The 22,723-nt window shown below is 44.3% G+C and overlaps 2 protein-coding genes across 5 annotated transcripts in view; one reads left to right on the plus strand and one right to left on the minus strand.

Moving 5' to 3' along the window:
• Positions 1-22,723, minus strand: part of LOC146060320 (uncharacterized) — a 267,579-nt gene that overhangs the window by 89,016 nt on the left and 155,840 nt on the right. Inside the window, exon 1 of one of the 4 annotated variants that reach the window (XM_083173385.1) lies at positions 540-777. The exons of the other annotated variants lie outside the window; for them this stretch is intronic. The gene's annotated coding sequence lies outside the window, so the exon portion shown is untranslated. Of the gene's footprint in view, positions 1-539; positions 778-22,723 lie in introns of those variants that run through there. 4 annotated transcript variants of the gene reach the window in all.
• LOC146059289 (U5 small nuclear ribonucleoprotein 40 kDa protein-like) lies at positions 14-22,296 on the plus strand. The gene is made up of 10 exons (XM_083171401.1): positions 14-574; positions 3,831-3,960; positions 5,839-5,932; positions 12,940-13,105; positions 14,731-14,853; positions 17,837-18,080; positions 18,788-18,870; positions 18,947-19,008; positions 19,132-19,235; positions 21,853-22,296. Exons 1-10 carry the CDS (start codon positions 521-523, stop codon positions 21,900-21,902), a joined length of 1,110 nt encoding a protein of 369 aa, XP_083027527.1. The 5' UTR covers positions 14-520; the 3' UTR covers positions 21,903-22,296.

The raw sequence follows: 22,723 nt of genomic DNA on the forward strand, positions 1-22,723 counted from the left end.
TCTTATTTTTTACTTTATTTTCTCCCTTCATTCTTCAAGAGGGCCATGAGGTTTCTGTCAGCCAATCAGTGTCCTGAATGACCAGGCGCAGGCTGATTACGTAAATACTTGGTGCCGGAAGAACAACGCGGCCAGGACAGGACTAGATTGTTACTCACAGGAGTGGAGGCATAGTGCATAGTGTCGTGAACAGCAGCCTAAGACATGATCGAGCTAAATAAGAGGACAGGGATGGAGCACCGCCGTTAGGGGGGGGGCGCCCCCCCGCCGCCCATGCAACCCCCCCCCCCCTCATTCCCCCACAGCCTTACCTATCGCGCTGGTCCCGGCGGCTCCGTTCTTCTGCTGAGGACCACCAGAAAATGGCCGCCCCCATACAGCAGACAGTTTCAGAGAACCGTGTGCTATTTGGGGGTGGCCATTTTGTGGTGGTCCTCAGCAGAAGAAGAGACCAGCGAGAGGACCAGAGAGATAGGTAAGTCTGGGGGGAGGGGGTAACTATAGCAGTTACGCCGCTGGGATGGAGCTGGTTCCCCTACCTACCAAGAAGCCGTGCAATGATCTGGTGGCGACGGTGAGTGATGAGCATGAGACCTTGGTGTATCCCGCGGCTCCTTTGCAATGCCTGCATTTGGAGGGCTTCTCTAATGGTTCGGTCTAAATTGTAGTGGGCTAAAGGACCTCGGGGTGGAGAGAGGAGGAGCAAGGTCGGAAGAAGGCTCCCAAACGGACCCTCGCGGGTTCGCTTTGCTCGCCACGCTTCGGGCGCGGTGGATCGCTTCGCTTGCCACCTGGTTACTACATACCCTCCAACATTTGAAGGGCAGAAATCGGTACATACACATAAAGGGGGCATGGCCATGGGTAAAGTGGGTGTGGTCACTGGTAAAGGGGTGTGACCATTCCCTTTCTGAATTTGTACTCAGCATTTAAAATAAAAAGTTAAAAAGGATTTCCCAATGTCAGGGCACAGCATATAGAAGTGCACTCACCCTACTAACAGATAAATGAGGCCCTGGATGAGGATGCACCACAGAGGGATGTAAGATGGCATTGTACCCACCTCAGGAGGTCGGAGTCCTTGAAAGTATATTTTCCCGGCTGCACTGTATGTCCCCCTGCATCGGTGGAGGGAGATAGGCAGAAACGCTTGCAGGGCACAGGAGTGGAAGAAGCTGTAACGGCATCTGAGACCGCTCAGTCAGCCCTGCCAGGTTCCTCCAAGATGGCGCCGTCAGAGTAGGGGAAGCAGGCCGCACTCGCCACCACCATGTCTGCACCGACCGCGGAGTCCCATGCTGTGCTAGCTCTCCTCTCTGTGCGCTTGGTGTTTGAAAATCACCACTGCGCATGCCAGAGATTGCTGACACACACGCTGTGATCTCCCCTGTTTGATGTGCGATGGGTCCGCGGTGCCGGCGCGTCACGTTACGATGCGTCGCACGCTGGCCTGAGACCCGCAATGCATCCTTAGGAATGGGTGCACTGCGGGCAGAAAAACCGGTACACTTGAATTTTGCCGGCACAGACCGTTTAAAAACGGTACTGTAGCAGCAAAATCAGTACTGTTGGAGGGTATGTTACTAAAGGCAACCAGTGGTGGCGTGGATAGTGAAGGAGCAAGGCCCCCCCCCCGACAATATGTCTGGGTGATGCACACATTCAGCCGCCACGGCAGTGTGTGCCAGTACATGTTCTTGGGGGAGTATTGTCCTCCTGTAGTTCTTATATTTTATTTATATGTTGAAGGAAGGAGTCTGCAGTGCCTTACAGAGCACAAACAATTTAAAAGTGGACAACATGGACAGGGATTATAAACATCACAGCAGCAGTCATAGCGGTAGTAGATGTAGGAACCCGCGATATGAGTGAGAAGTGATATCAACGCTATTATTACCCCTTTCACACCATAAATGCAGGGACCAATCTGGGAATCAAATACTGGGCACGTGCAGGGACATTCCTGTGTTGGACCCCATTTACACATGCTTTTCAAGCAGGGACATCCTGGGTTGGCACCTTTCATACTGAACCTGGGATGACTCTGCATTTCTATGAGTATGTCATTCAAAATGGCCTTTAAGATGAGCTCATTAGAGAGCGATGCCAGGATCTTTGCAATGTTATGGTATATCTGCCCATCATTATCAGTGCATGTAATTTGGTGCCTGATCTTCTCCTCTTCCCCTTTAATGTTTAGAAGCTCCCTCACCATTTGTTCAAGACATTCTTCGCTTTCAGGGGTTAAATGGCACTGCTGGGGTCTGTTGTGCCACAGAGCTTGCACTGTAACGTCCTGCAGCAGTGTCTCTGAAAATCCACAACAACAGGAAATTGCCATGCGTAGCCACTCAGCATCAGCAAAGGCAACACTGGAAAGAGGCACATGTCCATGCACCCTTCCTACCAGCCAGTATCTTGGGAAGGTCCTGGAAGCAACCCTGGTAGCTAGCAGGGTTGAAATCCAGGCCATGGGTCATGGGATTTTGTCCCTGGACCCTTAAGCTGGGTACACATATGTACAATTTCATTTTTCTTGCGACCTTTTGATCGACCGAATACACGTTCGGCCGTCCGAAACATACGACCGTTCTGCGCGTACACATATGTACAATTTTACTTGCGACGTCCGATGTACTCCCGTCCAAACAATCGCAAGAAGAAGTATATGAGAGACCCTGTAACCCTTTGCCTGCTGTTTTAACTAATGTGCTTTTAATGCCTCACTGCCCAACACTTTAGAGGCATCACTTTAAGACATTAATCAATGTTGAAGTTTTAATAGTGTGTTATGGTGCCCTGCAAAGAGCTTCCAGCCCACTCTATTAAAACTTCAACATTGATTAATGTCTTAAAGTGATGCCTCTAAAGTGTTGGGCAGTGAGGCATTAAAAACACATTAGTTAAAACAGCAGGCAAAGGGTTACAGGGTCTCTCATAATGCAGCATACCACCGTGCTTTGTCAAACTGTCAAGCATATCGATCGAACGTGCGTACACACTTCACTTTTGTTCCGATATGGAGCCGTCCTGTCGGATGAAATATTAAGCAGCAAAGAACCTTCGACCGACCGACCGTGGACGGCCAAGAGCGTTTTTGGCCGTTTATCGATCGCACAGCAGCAATTGGGACAGCGTACACACCTATACAATCGAACGACCGTTTGCCCCCAGATTGGAAGAACGGCCCGACGATTGTACATACAGTATGTGTACCCAGCTTTAAACACTAGCACTACATCCTGGGAATTTTAGCTGGTGTGAAAGGGGTATTAGTGTGTTGATGCAGCTTCTCTCCATTTGTTTCCCTGCCTATATCGGTGCTGTTATCTTTGAAATAGTTAGTGTTCATTCTAGCACCCGCTATCTTTGAAAATCCATGCAGTTACTCTTCCCTGCCTGGGGTGTTGCTGTCTGCTGTGGTGTTTCATGCCGGCAGATAGGTGAAGGGGCGCTGCTCACACTGAGATATTATTTGGGCCCATGGACAGCACACTGTGGGTAATACTTTTGCTGCCTCCCGGCCTAGCCCAAGGAACCGCACTAGCAGATAATACCCTTGCAGAACCGTCTTTTATACATTGGTGACGTGTTTTAGGTTAATGACACAAAGTTAAATAATTAGGTGGTGTGCAGTGCTAGGTGAGGTTACTGTCAGCACTCTAGAAAACTTGAATTGCTAACATAGGTGCTAGCAACATGTAGGTTTACTTAAAACCAGAAGTATCCTGGCAATTATTGTACATTGGCTTTTGATCGTTATTTCAAGATACTCGTTTGGGAAGTGGGGTTATTGAAGACTGATCTTAATAGCAATGGTTATTTTGTAGGGCCCACCAAGATCATCCAGTCTACAAGCACCAATCATGCTGTTGTCTGGACATGAAGGAGAAGTGTACTGCTGCAAATTTCACCCTAACGGACTCACCTTGGCATCTGCAGGATTTTACAGACTTATTCGTAAGTTTTAAGTTAATTTGTTAAAGCGCATAGAAATATTCCTTCTTGGTGAAGATGTTATTTATGATGCTTTTAATAACTTACAATGCAAGGAAAAAGGTTACTAGTTAGTGGTTAGGGCACTAACCCACCAAAATAGCAAAGTTCAAATAATGTATAAAACTTGACAGAGGACAGGCACCAAACATCTTGTATATAAAACACAAAGGTGGCACACTTTTATTAGTTGTAAATATCTGGTCAAACGATTGTATTCTATCAACCAGGGCAGTGTAAAAATATGTAAAGTCTGTTCGAAAAGAAAGTGAATAATCCATTTGCTGGATGGTATAGGGCAGGCATGTCCAAACTGTGGCCCTCCAGATGTTGTGACACTACACATCCCAGCATGCCTTGCCATAGTTTTAGCATTCTCTAATAGTAAAACTGTGGCAATGCATGATGGGACTTGTAGTTTCACAACAGCTGGAGTGCCATAGTTTGGACATACCTGGTATAGGGTTAACTTTATATCTTGGATATAGGCTACCCTATGGGGTTTATTTAATAAGTGTCTGGTTGATAAATGCTGAGCTTCTGATCATGTTTATGGTCTGTTTTAAAGGACAGCGCTATTACTAACAAAATACAGCTTGTAAAGACAGTGCCCTTTTTTAAATTTTAGGAGTGCCAGGTTTGACGTGATATTTTGTAAATAATCCCCCATACCTCATTGGTCAGCAGAGCTTGGACAGATGGTACAGATATCTATAAGACCTATACACATTCCTGCTTTATGAGGAAAGAAGACTAATTGGTATTGTTTTCTTAGAGGTGGGTTACTTTTAGGATCATATTCAGTTGTGTGCATTTTCTTGAAAAACCCTACAGGAATTTAGGCACAGGAGTTTTCCTATTCAATTGAAGGGGAGAAAGTGAGCTGCAGTGATTACTACAGACATCTGTCTTTTTCTCACAGCCCCAAATCCCCAAATTATTATTATTATTATTATATTTTTTTCGAAAGTCAGGACTTTCTCTTGAATACTTTATACAGCCCTCCTAATAACTTAATCTTCTCTAGCATCAGACTGCTTCTTGCACCTGCTAATCGCATACCCTACACTACTGCTCACCTGCAGTGGTACGCAGGACGTGCTAAGGAAAAATAATCAGAAAAAAAAAAAACCTAGGCAAACCTAGTGGCCAATTGCATATGTAAATTAGTGACACAATCGCTTTGTTTTTGGTAACTCAATGTGTTCATAGGCTGTGAATTAAGCTTGGAGCTTGGGAGCATGTAAATAAAAAAAGTAATAGGTGGTTTCTAATTGAACAGAAGCTGTGGCCTATGTAACTACATTACTAGTTAAAAGCCAGTCAAAATTATGGCTTAAGGTCCATACACACTGAGCGGCTTTCCCCCTGCCCATCGCTGTCAGCGGGGAGAGGACGGCTTTGCATAGCACAGCGTTATGCAAAGCCGCTCATCTGTTGGTAATACAAGCAGATGAATGGCTTTCCCAGCGATGATGTGGGAGCAGGCATCGCCTTACACACTTGGCAGCTTTGAGCTGAAAGTTTCAGCTCAAAATCGCCCAGTGTATATGGGCCTTTAGTCTCTATCTGCTACTACCAATATCTGTCTTCACCGCTCCTTCTGTCCATATCCAGAAAGTTTTAAAACCGATCATGTTGGTTTCGCTTTCTGTTGAGAACTAATTTGGTCCGTCAAGTGGCCTCTAGTGGTCACCTGCGGTACTTTACCTCCTAAAAGGTGAAAAATATATATATATAATTTTTTTTTTTTTTTTCAATGAATGTAACATAGAAGTAAAATCTGTGTCCTGTCTGTTTACAGCACTTATATATTGTACTCTTGTTTTTGTTCTGTTGCAGTTCTCTGGAATGTATATGGAGACTGTGATAATTATGCAACCTTAAAGGGTCACAGCGGCGCTGTGATGGAATTGCACTACAATACAGATGGCAGGTACTTTAACCACATAAAAGTAATTTTTTGACACCTAAAGTATAAACAATGTGAAATTGAAATAATTTTTGTGATCATTTTTTCTTTTGGTAGTTTCAAAATAAAAAATACAATGCCTGTGCATAGTACAAATGTTTTTTTTTTTAAATTCAATAATTTTTTATTGTTTTTTTGCAAATTAAACATATAACACATAGTGTTCATTCTAGCACCCGCTATATTTGAAAACCCATGCAGTTCCTCTTCCTTGCCTAGGGTGTCACTGTCTGCTCTGGTATTTCTAGCACAGGTCTGGTTTGCATATCAGTGCTGATATACAGACCACACTGTGCTAGAAGCACTACAGCAGACAGCGACACCCCAGGCAGGGAGGAGGATCTGCATGGGTTTTCAAATATGGCGGGTGCTAGAATGAACACTAACACATAAACCCCCAATGACATACAGAATTTAGTAGGCAAAGCTGGCCTGCGGCAGGATGCTAGCATATTGGTATGACAGAGTGCACAGATAGAATATTGACAATATGAATTGCAACATAGATATAAGGATAGTAGCATTTCTGCAACATAAATATCAGGAATAGCTAAGGAGAGTCCTGCCACAATCGGCTGCCGTCCAATCGACTAGGAGAAAGGAAAAATAAACAAATATACCCAAAAGGACCAAATCAACCCCCAACAACCCCCCACCCTGTATGTCCCGCCCCCAACCTGGGAATACCTGGAGCCCTAAACCTAATATTACCCTTTGTAAACCCACTAAACTACATTTACTAACTACAAGAGCTCCCCCCTCCCCAAGAAATGTGAATCTAGCAGGGTATTTATAAATAAATTGAAGTAAATATCTACTGGCAGGCAGCAAAAAAAAAAAAAAATTGGGTACTCTTTACCTAGAACAATGCCCATCGCGACCATCGCGACCATCGTATGCACTAAAAATCGGGTGCGATACGATGGCCACGATTTCCCATAGGGACCAATGTTAAAAGTGAGATTGGATGCGATTTTAGTGTTCAATGCCTCAATGCCCGCCATTTTTACATAGGAAACAATGTTAAATGGGCCACAGAGCCCAAATAGTCACCGTGAAGTCTGAAATGGCCCCCACAATTGTTAACGCCACCCCACGATCAACGTCAACCCGAAGCGTGGCAAGCGCAGCGAGCCCGCGAGGGGCGGCGGTACGCATCCTCCAACCTTTTCATACCCCCACTATCCACGTCGGCGTGGAGTTGAGAATAGAATAGTGTGGCGAGCGCAGTGAGCCACCGAGCCCGAAGCGTGGCGAGGGGATTCGGATACCTTCACAGTTATACGCGTCCCCTCGCGGGCTTCCCAGGTGTCCATGGCGACGCGGACACCTGTGAAGTCCGCGAAGGGACGTGTTTACCTGTGAAGGTATCCGCGTCCCCTCGCGGGGCTCGCTGCGCTCGCCACGCTTCAGGCTCGGTGGCTCGCTGCGCTCGCCACACTATTCTATTCTCAACTCCACGCCGACGTGGATAGTAGGGGTATGGAAAGGTCGGAGGACGCGTACCGCCGCCCCTCGCGGGCTCGCTGCGCTCGCCACGCTTCGGGTTGACGTTGATCGTGGGGTGGCGTTAACAATTGTGGGTGCCATTTCAGACTTCAAGGGCACTATTAGGGCTCTGTGGCCCATTTAACATTGTTTCCTATGGCCAAATCGCGGGCATTGAGGCATTTAACAGTAAAATCGCGTCCAATCACAGTTTTAACATTGATCCCTATGGGAAAATCGCGGGCATCGCGTCGCACCCGTTTTTTATGTGCCCGCGATGGCCGCGATTTTTTACCCCCGACACCCGCGATTCCAATCGCGGGCGCCGTTCTAGGTAAAGAGTACCAAAAATTGTTACATATATAGGGAGCATCAAGAGATATCTCAAAATTATAGTGTGGCACATGGTATACACTACGTCAGTCTGGGCAACACTCAAAGCCAGGAGAGGAAGGGATTATAGTACTTAAGTAGTCATTGCATACGGCTGTGGCCGGATAGGCTGTGGGCAGATTTTATCTGTGGGCCTAGATTGAAGTGGGCCGTTATTAAAGTGGGAAAAGTGATTCATAACTACAGCGTTATACCAGATTCATCTGACTCATCATCTCTTGTCTCCAACAGGTAACACACTGAACATCTCCTCTGTACTGCAGAGCATTACATCTATTGTGTGGGATTGATTTGTACTACTAGGTAACACACTGAACATCTCCTCTGTACTGCAGAGCATTACATCTATTGTGTGGGATTGATTTGTACTACTAGGTAACACACTGAACATCTCCTCTGTACTGCAGAGCATTACATCTATTGTGTGGGATTGATTTGTACTACTAGGTAACACACTGAACATCTCCTCTGTACTGCAGAGCATTACATCTATTGTGTGGGATTGATTTGTACTACTAGGTAACACACTGAACATCTCCTCTGTGTACATTACAACAGTACCTAGCCTGTGTGTAGGGGGGAATTTATTTTTATTCTAGATGATATATAGTATCCTGGAATGCTAGTTTTGTTTTTCTAAGCCACTTTTATTGCTATGTGTTGTAGGGGGTGGGGACTGAGCGAGTGGATTCCAATTATTGGGAATTGGGAACTCATGCATTGTTAGAGTACTTAAGTAGTCATTGCATACGGCTGTGGCCGGATAGGCTGTGGGCAGATTTTATCTGTGGGCCTAGATTGAAGTGGGCCGTTATTAAAGTGGGAAAACTGATTCATAACTACAGCATTATACCAGCGTTACACCGAAGTGAAACTGAAGGACAAAACAACAACGGAGAAAACCAAAGTCTGCTTTGAGTGAGTTAAATTCATTCACACAACATACTACTCCTGGCTACTTAATCTGGCAATTCAACCATAACATCAGCATTTTACATCTGCAAACAACTTTTACTATCACTGTTAAAGCTTGTACTTGCACTGTCAGTTTTGAAAATGACCAGCTGTACCTCTAATGACCTCACCTCTCCTGCTCTTCCATTGATAGTAGGTGTCCTCTTTCTCTATATATCCATTCTGGGTGAGCTTATGTGCTCACTCGACTTCCGCTATCACATCTATGCTGATAACACTGAAATCTACCTCTCCTCTCCTAATCTCTCTCCCTCTATCCTCACTCATATCTCCAACTGTCTCTCTGCTGTCTACTCTTGGATGACTCAGCGCTTCTTTAGACTTAAAATATCAAAGACTAAGCTGTCATCTTCCCACCCTCCTGCATAAAACCCGACCATCTCTCATCCTAACCTACTGTTTATGCCCACTTCTTCCTCTTCTGTGTCACCCCTGTCTGTCTAACCCTCCCCTTTTAGAATGTAAGCTCTCACGGGCAGGGCCCTCTCTCCTCATGTGCCTTTCTTAGAATATATAAACCACTGCCACCCTGATGATTGCTTCAGTGTCCTGTCCCCTGATGCAACTATCCATATTAAACATGTACTTGTCCTAAACTGTCTTGTAATGTAATTTGTTATGTGTTTTTGATTATAACTATGCTCTGTAAAGCGCTGCGGAATCTGTGTGCGCTATATAAGAAACTGTTAATAAATAAAATAAATTATAGGATCAGGATCTTTACATCAGCAGGTGTGAATATAGGATAAGTTCATAATAGGAGTGCGAGCAAGTCTAGACCGATGGCAAGAACATTGCAGGAAAACGGTACAGTCCTGGGTGGGTAACAACACATATAGAACAATAAAGCAGAGTTTTAGGTTTATTTCCGATTATCGAAGCAGGGTCTTGCTGATATTTAACACAGGTGTCAAGAGAAGTGAAGGCCCTGCAGCTTGCAGTGACACATCACGTAGATAGCGAATTCCACCCAGCTTGCAACAATACAATAAGAGCCGCTGGCATGGCAGTAAAACATGATGAGGTGTAAAGCAGAAAACAGGGATATAATAACATTTTGGACAAGCACAATGAGGAGTGAAAGTAGTAAGGCATATATAAACTGGAATAGCAATTTGGTGGAAGTACAGTGCTAATCTGGCCATCTCACAGTCTCGTAATATAGCAGGATGGGATTACTGTAAATAAAATTAGTCCCGCGTAGACAGCTGTGATGATATCTGGAGCGCGTATGGTACCGTGTATAGGAGACAACCATAGACTTCAGAATTTTAGCAAAGAACTGGAGGCAAATTGTAACTTCGTCAGAGCAAGCAGGGACAACATTCCAATCAGTCACAGGCACGTATAGGTCAATAGGGAAGTATGAGTCCATTGCAGCAGACATTACTGTATCAGGATAAAGCGGAGGACTTGTAGACCCACGTCTCCCTCATAGGCAGAGTTTCGCATATTCTGTAGTGGAGTAAAGAGGATAGAACCCCCCTCCGATCAATACACGGGGTTTTATGTTCCAGTATTGTGGCAGAGGAGGCCAGAGGTTCCATGCGTTTAGGCATATCTCCCATATCGATCACAGCCCGATTCCCAAGGGGTGTCAGGGAGGATGAAACATCTCCCCTCAGATCATCCAGTTGCCGGCATAATCTAGTAGAGGATGTATTTATCTCTCGCAGGATCTGTTGTAGAAGGGATGCCATGTTTAACAAAGCTGGTACTTGTTTAAGATGCGTCACAGGAGACAGAAGTAGATAGGAGTTGGTAGTATAGTCACTGGAAGCTAAGCTGTATTTGAAGAGCCGCAACCAGGTTTCTGCACAGAAAAGATGGCGTCAGCGCGCCAAGTAAGTTGTCGCCGCCCCAACATGAATCCTTTAAGTATAAGTGCTGCAGGGCAATGGAGGAATGTGAGGTCACTTCCGCAGTATTTGGCGGTAGCAGGCTTCGTGCCAAACTACACACAGCCCCTCCGCCCGACGGCTACACGAGCCAGGCAAGATGGCGCCGGCTCTCTCCGTGCGGATCGCGGCAGCAGGTCACCTCGGAAACCGCTAGCTGCTTATCCCGCCAAGCATCTCCGGAGAGGGCACCAGCCCCCCAGTCCGCTTCAACCCCCGGGAGTAGGGCGTCGTATTTTGCAGGATATTTGGCTGTGAGCGACGGAGTCGGAGCTGCAGTAGGCCGCAGCGGATAAAGACCGAGGCAGCGATTCAACAGGGGCACCAGATGGTCAGGTAGATGTTCGCACAGCAGCACCAGCTTCAGAGCCGTTTTACAGGTCAAAAAAAAGGATGGTATACAGGATAAGATGCAGGAGCTCCAGAAAATTGCTACCTGCTCCTAGCTCGTCCAAGCCACGCCCTCGCATAGTACAGCCAGTTATTTATGCCTAATTATGAGCAGTGGATTCATTTAAAGCTCTTTGCGACCTATACTAGCGACAAATGAGTTGAGTACTCTGAGAACTGAACTGTATACCCATGTGGTTCTGTTAGCCATGATGGGCCTACACACTGGGAGATGCGGCGGAGTTTTCAGATAGCCCAGCACATGTGTCAGTGCTGTGTGCTGAGCGATGTTTCAGGGCCAGTGTTCTCACATGAGAACACTTACCCAGACTGACGAGATGCTGGATATTAATCTCAGACATTAGCGATGCATGGGGCCGCACATCGCTATGGCCCCTATATCGCTCCGTGTGTATTTTCTAAGCGATCTAGTAAAAATTCCTTGAAAATCGCTGTTTGTAGGCACCATAATGGGTGGATTATAAAGTATTAACATCATAATACAGAAATAATCTGGCATTTATACTTTGTTATTATTGCTAAAAAAGATGGGTATATCAATGCCCCTTTTTTTTTATTTATTTTTGTTAAGCTTGGGAACTTATTTTATGTACTGAAGCAGTTTGTGTATTTGTCGAAACAATATTTAGGCATTTTCATAGTGTCTTACTACAGATAATGGACTCTAGGCCAATTAAAACTTCTCCAAGATGCACTCAATATATCCTCGAATGTGGTATCATAATGTCTTGTGTGGCATGCTTTCATCGTAACTTCATAGATATAGCGTTACTATTTAAATACTCCTGATATTGGGACTTAAATATATCACATAGTAACTAGTGGGCATATCGTCTATTTGGGAGTCATGTATTATCCCAACTCTCGGTACCCTGGATTTGTTAGATAATCTAAATAGGTAATTTGCGCTGTCTGCAGTGTCACAGTATTTGTGCATTGTATCCATAGGCCCCCCATTGTAAAATGATCTTCCAACCCCATTGAAAATAGACCTCATCACTTCTCCCTTCCAGTGTTCTCCATTAATATTACGCCCTCCCCTCTCCACATCCCCCCCAATGCCAATTTATTGTGTAACCACATACACTCCCAGATCTGTTGGTAAAGAGCATTTATATTAACTTGTAGTTGTTTTGGATTATTTAGGTATTCTAGTTTGAAATGGTACACTTAGTATTTATTTTGGAACAGAGGCCCATTGTCATTACTTATTCCTGTAGCTGTTCTATATGTAAAAATAAATGGAATAAATTACTGAGAGCAGTTGCTTGACCTGAAAGTGTGTTAGGTCTGAAATAGGCAATATTAGCCATTAAGGCAGGGGTTCACAAACTTTGTGGAATCACGGCACCCCAGAGTATCAAAGTTTTTCATGGCAGCCCTAGACCAAAAGTTTCTCATTAAGAAAGTCAGAAAAAATATATAAAGTTGCTAAAATTGTGTTTATAGCTCATCCTTAGGGTCAGTTTTGTGGTAATTATCAGGATTCACCTCAGCTTGTCCACAATTTGGCTATTACTTTGGCCATAACCAACTTAAATTTGATCATGGACCACCAATCCAGGGCACCCCTGGAAGTCCCCCAGGGTGCCACGGCACACAGTTTGGGAACCACTGCAATTAAGGCATTTGTTTTTGTTTCTACATTTTATACACCTCTTGTGCATTTATGTTAACAATGAATTTGGGTTTTTGTTATTTTTTTTTTTTTCCCTCTGCAGTTTACCACACTTAATATAATTTACTAAAAAGGTATTGTGTGGTAAATTCGCTTTATTATAAGTGTCTTGTATGCCTTTTTCACAGCTCGCTCTTCTCTGCTTCAACTGATAAAACTGTAGCAATTTGGGACTGTGAAACAGGAGAGAGAGTGAAACGACTAAAGGGGCACACGTCATTTGTCAATTCTTGTTACCCGGCCAGACGGGGGCCACAGCTGATCCGCACAAGCAGTGACGATGGGACGGTGAAGGTCCGTACGGCTGTTCTGTATTATACGTACTAGAGCAGACACGCTTGAATGTTTTGGGAGGTTCATTCACTTGTTCAAACTTAAATTAAGAAAATACCTCAAAGTTAAAGAGTAAGGAGGGAATTCAATTGATGTCGTTATCCAGCATTATTGTGGATTTTTATTTTTACAGCTGCGATAGCAAAACACATGGGTCCAAGAACCTATCTTGAGTTTTTAAATTGAAACTGGTACATTTTTCGGTACTTGTTTCCTAGCACGGCCACAACGATCATGATCGTGGTCATCGGGTGTAAAATCGGGGGCATCGCGGCCATCGCATGCACTAAAAAATCGGGTGCGATGGGCCAGACGCGATGGCCGCGATTTCCCCATAGAGAACAATGTTAAATGCCTCAATTTACCCGCGATGACCACGATTTCCCATAGGAAACAATGTGAAATGGCTCAATTTACCCAAATTATCATAGGAACAATGGTAAATGGCCCAAAAACACCCCTGAACATTGAAATGTCCCCCCAAAAGTAGTTCACGCCACCCCGCGATCAACGTGAACCCGAAGCGTGGCGAGCGGCGGCGGTATGCACCCTCCGTCCTTTTCATATCCCCACTATCCACGTCGGCGTGGAGTTGAGGATAGAATAGTGTGGTGAGCGCAGCGAGCCACCGAGCCCGAAGCGTGGCAAGCGCACGCGGATACCTGTGAAGCCCGCGAAGGGACGCGTTTACCTGTGAAGGTATCCGCGTCCCCTCGCGGGGCTCGCCACGCTTCGGGCTCGGTGGCTCGCTGCGCTCGCCACACTATTCTATTCTCAACTCCACACCGACGTGGATAGTGGGGGTATGAAAAGGTCGGAGGACGCGTACCGCCGCCCCTCGCGGGCTCGCTGCGCTCGCCACGCTTCGGGTTCACGTTGATCGCGGGGTGGCGTGAACTACTTTTGGGGGGACATGTCAATGTTCAGGGGTGTTTTTTGGGGTTTCTGGCCCATTTACCATTGTTCCCTATGATGATTTGGGTAAATTGACCCATTTAACATTGTTTCCTATGGGAAATCGCGGTCATCGGGGGTAAAGTTAGCCATTTAACATTGTTCCCTATGGGGAAATCGCGGCCATCGCGTGTGGACCATTTAAGCATTTTTTGCCGCATACGACCCGACCGACGCGATTTTCACTGTTTTCAATGCATTTCAATGGAAAAATCGGGGGCATCGCGTCGGTCGCGTCGCAGGCCACTAAAAATTACACCCGATGGCCGCGATTGTGGCCGTGCTAGGAAACCCATTTTTCCTGTAAATTTTTTTTTATAAATTACTTTGGCTGTTAGAAAGAAAAATAAACTATTTAACAAGAGGCTGCTTTTGGGGTTTTTCATCAGTTTGCAGAAACAATGTTTTTTAAGAACCAATAAGAGTCGTAATAGAAATGTAAAGATGGAAGGTTCTATGTCACAAAGTCTGTTCTTATATATTATGGTCAGAAATGGCAGTATGTAGCTGCATTACTTTGGCAGAAGCTGATGACAGTCCAACTGTAGTCGGATTGGGCTCAGGATAAAAACAGAATAGATTAGCAGATCATACAAACTACACTATGTTCCTACCTATTTTATGTTGTGCAGCTCTGGGACTTCAGGAAGAAAGCAGCCGTGCAGACTTTCCTAAATACCTATCAGGTATTGTCTGTTACTTTCAATGACACCAGTGACCAGATAATCTCAGGGGGGATAGATAATGACATAACGGTGAGCGTTTATTCTTTCTAATTTACATATCTTTTACAGTCTGAAATCTTCAATGAAGAAAATGCCCTGTGTATTCTTTCATCATGCATGACACTCTAATATACAGTAATTTATGTGGTACTGAATGAAGCACCAGTTTTCTCCTAATTATCCATGCCTGCTCCATACCAGAGAAGTAGACACGGTGGTAATGTATTGGAGAACAGCACGGGAAAGGTAAACCTTCAATGTAGAACATTCAAGGACCACTGTTCTATACAATAAATAAAAGTATAGAGACCGCAAAGCAAACTGGAAGAAACCTGATAGAAGTCTCAATGTTAGAGGTTCTAGATAAATGTGGTTCTAGATAAATATTAGAGGTTCTAGATAAATGTGGCCATAGAGCAGTGGCGTCAAACTCATGACCCTCCAGCTTTTATGGAACTACACATCCCAGCATGCCCTGCAACAGATTTTATATAATGGATTGCTAAAACTGTGGCAGGGCATGTTGGGATGTGTAGTTTCACAACAGCTGGAGGGCCATAAGTTTGACACCACTGCCATAGAGGGAAGGTTTCTAAGGAATGTTATTCAGCCAGATCAAATTTGGGACAGCTGATATGGACATTCAAACTTACACAATTATTGTCCAATAACCATACAATCCTCTCTGGGAAGAACAAATACTAGACCTATTCATCTAAACCCAGTTTCCAGTCTTCTAAAAACTATATAAAACCGCAACATCTGGATGACACCCCCTGCCCCTGCCAGTATGTATCTCACCAAAGAACTGGGGGTTATGCCTTTTGTGTTCAAAATACTTCATGATAGCCCCAGTTTCCCACTCATGGTTTTAGAGATCGCCTGTGAAGACACTGAGGAGCTCCTAATTTTACTGTTAGGGGTATGTCTTAAAAAGTATATTTTTCTACCTTTTTTAATATAGAGCCTAACCCAGTGGTTCCCAAACTAAATTTATGATGCTTGGCCAAGTGCTATCTAACCCCATAAAGAATGTTATGTGCAAGGTGATAATGCACCAGCCAATCAGCTCCAATATGTAAATTGACAGTTAGGAGCTGTTTGGCTGGAGCATTATCACTTCGCACATAACGTTCTTTATGGGGATAGAAACCACTTCTCCGCTTCTACATTTACCTCTGAGTGCCTAGGCGCCCTGGGGTGCCTTGGGACACTTGCAGGGGTGCCTTGGATTGGTGGTCTAGGACAAATTCATAATAGTTATGGGCAAAGCAATAGGCAAAACCAGAGTTGGTGGCCGCCAGTCATGAAATATTTTCGCAGACAAAAGCAAATATGGTTCCTCACTACAGAACTGATCCTAAGGATAACATATAACACAATTTTCTTAATTTAAATTTTTTTTTGTATTTTTTTAAATGTATCAACAAGAAACATTTGACCTAGGGAAGCCCTGAAAAATGTTGATGCTCTAGGGCAGGTCTGGCCTACCTGTGGCTCTCCAGATGTTGTCAAACTACAAAACCAAACAGAATACCTCCCCAAAAGCCCCAAAACAACCCTACCACAAAACCCCATACCCTGTACAACCCACCCCCAACTTAGGCATACCTGGATCCCTAAAAAATACCTATCCCTCTAACTACTATGGATTATAGGGGAAGGCAAGTTAGTGGCCTTTAGCTATAGTAGCTAATCTATGCCAAACAAAAAGCTAACCTACCTTTCCCGTTTTACCCAACCACCCACCCATCTAACCCCCTAACAATCTATACTACACTATACTATATCCCCTCCCACCCATAGTAACCCACCCAGAGAAAGGATATTAGAAGGAGAACTGCCAGGGGCATAAAGAACAGGATATAATTTGCAGAGTGAAGTGGCCGAAAAGATGTAGTGGCAAAGGGGATAGACAACCTGAGATAAGATTTCAGAGACAATGTGAATATATATGAAGAACATGTTATTATATATGACACCAATCTAAGGGTTATATCTCCCACATCAGAATATACGGATGTAATACATAGCATAGAAATTATGTAAAACACCTGACTACAAAGTGAGGGCTAAATCAGCAATTACTTAAGAAATAATGCAAAGAAAAAGGTTTGTGAGTGAAGTGGAAGATAGCAAACGGAAGCCTTTTTCTTTTCGGTGATGTGATATAGAGTATTAGTCTGGCCAGTCCTTGAGGCCAGTGTAAGAAGGGGGTTTGTTGACATGTACCGAGGCCACAGCCGAAAACCAAAAAGGCACGTCCAAATTCTGGATACTGGCAATAGAGAGATTCATGGAAATAGAATGGATCAACTTAAGTACATAGTAAATATCCAGAACCGGAGTTATTTTGTTCAGCCAAAAACATGCACATTCGTACAAGGAGCAAACAAGTGAGGGGTGTCGTAATTTCACTTCTAGTGGTACAGCTCCATAACGGATATGTAGACAGTCCTCAATAGCAGGAGTCAGAGAGCCAGCAACGGTTGTAGAATACACCTCATCTTGATCAGATAGGTCCACTAGTGGAGCTGTCACAGGTGGTATGCAAGCCATTGGATTAGAGATCATAGGTTCGGCCACCACATCACTAAGTTTGAGGAGCCGCTGGGTGGAGGCGTTGATAGCCTGCAGGATACTTTGCAAGGAGCTAGACATCATGGAAAATTGGCAAAATGGTGGTGGCTAGCACACCACCAAAATACACAGAGGATAGTGTCTAGACAAACCTCAAATGTCACAAATGACTCCAGATAGCAAATGATGCATGTAACTTGTGTCAAGGCTATACTGGGCCGGTGTGTGAAGGATGATAGAACAGGAGATCAGCACTAGTTTCAGGTAGCAGGATATGGCTGAGCGCAGCAGAGCCAGGAGTAGCAGCTCACACAGCCCAGGAGAACACAGGATGGAGACTCCGTCCCCGAAACTTCCACAGTATTTACTGGCAGGAGAGACAGTGGGGCAGCAGCCACTATATTGTGCTCAGCGGGGATCGGTGAGCGGGTAGACAGTAGACACAGTGGGACAGGAGCCGGAGCTATGTGTCACGAGGACTCTCCAAGATAGCGCCCGCTTGCTGGAGAAGGAGCTCAGAGCGCTTAAAGGTGGATCGGTCACCCAAACAGAGCCCATACAGCAAGTCGGATTTAAAGCGGAGCTCGCTTACCCTGCGGCTGTTCCTGAGCTCGGCCAAGCCACGCCCCCCTGTTCTGAAGGCTCTTACCTTCTCTCAAATGCTATGGATAACACAGGTAATACAAAGTGATGAACAGGAGACACTGAAGGGATTGCAATAGTTTGTCCATTTGCATGAGCAATTTGTTAATGTGTTTATTGTCGCTAATATAATTTTGTCTTCAGCTCCAATTGTTCTAATATAATTTTATGGTAAATAAGAACCACTTGGCCTATCTACTCTGCCATATTTTGTTGGGGGGGGGGGGGGGGGTAGCCTCTGCCACCTAACAGGAAGCTATTTCACTTATTCAATTATTTTTTTTTCTCTACACTTTCCCCTGAAGCTACCACCCTTCATTGTCGGCACGTTCTGATAAGTTTCTTTTTTTTTTCTTCCTTCTCCTTCTGAAATTACTATAATACTATTTTTTTCCTCCATATTATACAACTGCTGCTCACCAACGTATGTATTATTCCATACTGTTAAATATATTTAATATGGTCTAGTATACTCCAGTGATGTCAATTGTGCACCATTGAGGAGCCTTTCTGAAAAGGAGTGCACAGGTACTGGTGTTGCTCATTGCTACTACCTGGGTGTTGGTTCTCATTTATGGCCTCAATATAATGTAGTTGATGTGGGCAGTTTCCCATTAATGTTGGTGTTTCCAGTAACACTGTATGGCAATAGGATTGCAGTAGTGAAGTTGTGGGATAGCAAAGACTGGACCCAGCCTTTATAAAATGAAAGCACACCTCTCTCATACATGTGTCTTTATAGTTCGCATTTGGGATGTTCGTCCATTTGCCCCCAAGGAAAGATGTATGAAGATATTCCAAGGGAATGTTCACAATTTTGAAAAGGTAGGTGACTTTCATCCCTTGTCTGCCTCTGCCAGTGTAGATGCTGTTAAAGACACATGTCCTCTTTCCATTACAGAACTTATTGCGTTGTTCATGGTCTTCTGATGGCAGTAAAATAGCCGCAGGATCGGCAGACAGGTAATAGATTTTGTCCGCTATTTCTTGCTCCCCTCTTGCTGTATTTTCCTTAATACAAGCATATAGCAAGTTCTCTGTCCTGTTAACACGCCTCTTCACCTTTTTATATTTGTTGTATTGCAGATTTGTATATGTTTGGGACACCACATCTCGCAGGATTCTCTACAAACTACCTGGCCATGCAGGTTCAGTCAATGAGGTGGTGTTCCACCCTGAAGAGGCCATTGGTGAGTTTCCTCAGATTTATATTAAAGCTGTTGTGCTTGGGGGGGGGTTTTGGATTTTTTTTATTTTTTTTATTCACTGTAAAATCTCTTCCTTGGAATCCATCTGGGGGACGCTGCATCATAACCTCTGGGCTAGATTGTGGAAGTTAGGCACTCTAACCTATCCCACCTCCAGCAGAGCCTCAGTCTACATTTAGCTAAGCTGCAAGGAGGAAACGTATAATAACTTTATAAAAATAAATAAAAAAAGAGGAGGGAGGGATTGCAACATCCCCAGATGGAAAAAAAAATGTAATTGCTAAAAAAAATCCCATTTCCTCTATCATGCATCATTACATCTGGGAATTCCCAAAGCTAACTTACAGGGCAGAGCTTTTGGTGCAGCTGCATTTAAGACATTATGGCCAAACTGGGATTCCTCCAAAACAAAGTTATGGAACTGATTAAAACCTGGTAATTGTCTGCACAGACGACCAGGTCATACTACAGTTGTTCCACTGAGACGGCACGTTGAACGGCCTGAAACGTACCAACAGTGCAAGTCAAATGAGCCTGTAGTTAAGCAGGTATTAGTAAATCTGAAGACTGCTAAGCCTGGCTGATGGTCAGTGACCCAGCAAGCAATGGTGGACTTGGAGGCCAGGCAACCCTGATTTGGTGCATCTACAAGGACCAAAAGACTGAGGCACAACAATGCTATGCGATACAAGTAGATACATAGGGGGATATTCAATCTCCGTCGATCATCTCCCGTGGGGGAGATGCTCGACTGGCCCTATTCAATGCTGTCTTCCCCGACAGCATTGAACAGGGTTTCCTGGCAGAACGAGCCCGACATCTCTAGCTGTCGGGCTCGTTCTGCCGAGAACAGCCGGGAAGTGACGAGCTGCCGGCTGCATCTCGTCACTTCCCGTCCGCAACTCGCGGCCACGCCCCCTTTTCGCTCCCCGGCAGGCGGGACATTGAATCCCGCCTGCGTGTTCTCGGTCAAGCTGACCGAGAACGGGACTGGGTCACGACGGGCGAGCAAGCTCGCCTGCCGTGACCTGAAGATTGAATATCCCCCTTAAAGCCTGAACAACGTCTAACGAGGCCAGTGACGATGCATTCGGTGAAGACAAGCTTGGAATAAAGGCTAGCAAATCAATGTCTTGGTTGAGATGGAATGCAGATACCACCTTAGGCAAAAAGGTTTCATCCGCAAAACCATGCAATCGAATGAAAAACAAGAATTGGTGCCTTGCAAAAGCTCCTAACGCTGGCACCAGACAATATACAAACTCCAAATCCGGTAGTAAATTTTGGAAGTGGCTAAATGTTTGAGTATGTTTGTCAGTGTTGTCTGTACCCTGGGCCACCACCCTTGAAGATTGTGGTGACGACACACAGCGTCCCAACCTTTGAGGCTGGCATACATGGTAACCACATTCCAAATCCAGATGAAAAATGGATTCCTTGGTCAGATTTGGTGTGTAAAGCTTACCACTGGATAGATTGAGGTGTTTGAGTTGACAGAGGAACTGTGTGGCCAGAATGAAATCCATTGAGAACCAGTGATATGTCCAGGCATGAAAATGTAATTTTTTTTTCCCAGCAACAGCATGCAGCGGAGCACCGATGCCTGTGGTACTTTAGAAGAGTGTGTATCCCGTACTGAAGGACCACCACTTTACCCTGAGGACATTTGAACTGTTGCAATGGTAGAGTCCTGACTTTTGATCAACTAATCTAGGGATTGAAGCGTACTGAGCATTGGTTCTGTACACCCGGGGCGATTTCAGGGCGTTTTTCCTAACAATCTGACTTCATTTGACTAGATTGCCTAGAAAATACCCCTACATTGTTCTGTCTGTAGGGACCATAGCGATGTGCAGCCCTGTAGGTCGCAATCACCCAGTAATTCAGATTCTGCATGCTGGATAAATCTAGTTAGATTGCCGTTCAGAGTTCTCACCGGAGAAAACTGGCCCTGACGGAACACTTATCTTGCATCGCTGTAGAGTGTTGTGTACAGCACACAACATTCTACAGTGTCCTGTGTACCGAGAACAGCCAGTGTCCCACCAGCTTGCTGGAGAGAGGGAGATGGTGTCAGAGTTATTGCAGGGCAGTTTGGTAAGAAGCTTATAGAATGTAGCCCTGTGAGGGAGCCAATAAAAAACCCACCTATGGGTACACACAGGGCTTGTCTGAGAAGGCTCACAAAATGGTGGTTCTCCATTTCAGGGGCAAAGCTCAGCATCAAAAATGGCACCCCAGCCCTGATTTAAGTAAGCCCCAACTCTTTCCTCACTAGCACTAAGAGCCACCACACTGCAGCTTGGCCCTAAGCCTAATCTCCTTCTGCCTAGCAGCCTAACCCTATGTACCCCCACTAGTGCCTAAACCCTAACCACCACCTTCACTTGCCTGACCCCCAACCCTTTTTACCTATACTCGCCAATTGGGGTGCAGTCTGTCTGAATTCTGGTATTGGCATCCTGAATCTTTCTTAATTCCAGCCTCTCTTCTCAAGGCATGGACCCATGGCATACCTATGATTGTGTTTTATTAGTCTATACCAGTGTAATGTAATTGATCAAATTTTGTGACTATTTTTATTTTTGTTCATTTACAGTTCTTTCTGCATCAAGTGACAAAAGACTGTACATGGGAGAAATCCAGTGATCGCACATCTATTTTAGCATGGCATACTTAACTCTGTTGTACTCAGATGAAGGGCTAGTTCCCAGAGCCATACCATTACTAGCTCCAGACTGTGGTCACTTATTTTTATTTTTTTTATCCATACATTTTTGATTTCTTCAAAGAAAATGTACAAGATATTTACTGTTGCGTGTTTTTTTTGTTTGTTTTTTAAGTGAAAAATCAAATTGTGTATATGGAAATGCATTTCACTTGGTCTTCTCAATATATGCATACCCCAACCACCTAATGTCAACTCATTTTGTTTAGGAATTACTGGTACAAGCAAAGTTTGCCTCATATTTGAGGTGTTTCTACTATATATTGTTTTTTTTTTTTTTTTTTTTTTACAAGATAAACATTTTTATGTTTTGAATGGTGGTTTATTTTATTACTTCATAGGAGTCAGAGTTCTTTTAGCTGACATGTTCTACATTTCACTCAAATATTTTTTGATTATTTTTTTTCTTAGATGTTATTCAAATATAGAAGTCCAACTATTCAGGCCATTCTCTTCCCCACACCTAATCTTACCACATAAGCTGCTCCTTCACAATGCTTTATCAAGCTCTAACCAGCCATAAGTATCTCAAACAGACTCCAGCAATTTTTTGTTTTAAAAACCATACTGAAATTTTCTAGATTCAGACATGAAAAATACTGGCTAGCGTTAGCCTGCTGAAAATTTTTTATGAGATTTCCATGACTTTACCAAACCTGGAAACTCTTGTAAGCATAAAAAACTGAGACTCTAAGCTAGGTTAGTAGTTACCAAACCTTTTTGAATCATGGCACCTTAGAGT

The sequence above is a fragment of the Crinia signifera genome, chromosome 2, assembly GCF_055691185.1.
Source record: "Crinia signifera chromosome 2, ASM5569118v1, whole genome shotgun sequence".
In the NCBI taxonomy this organism is placed as follows: Eukaryota; Metazoa; Chordata; class Amphibia; order Anura; family Myobatrachidae; genus Crinia; species Crinia signifera.

Bases quoted from the DNA above. Each gene is read 5' to 3' on its own strand.
- LOC146059289 (XM_083171401.1), top strand. From the start codon at position 521: ATGGAGCTGGTTCCCCTACCTACCAAGAAGCCGTGCAATGATCTGGTG. The intron at 575-3,830 runs GTGAGTGATGAG...GTTATTTTGTAG, and splicing joins GCAATGATCTGGTGGCGACG to GGCCCACCAAGATCATCCAG. The intron at 19,236-21,852 runs GTGAGTTTCCTC...GTTCATTTACAG, and splicing joins CCACCCTGAAGAGGCCATTG to TTCTTTCTGCATCAAGTGAC.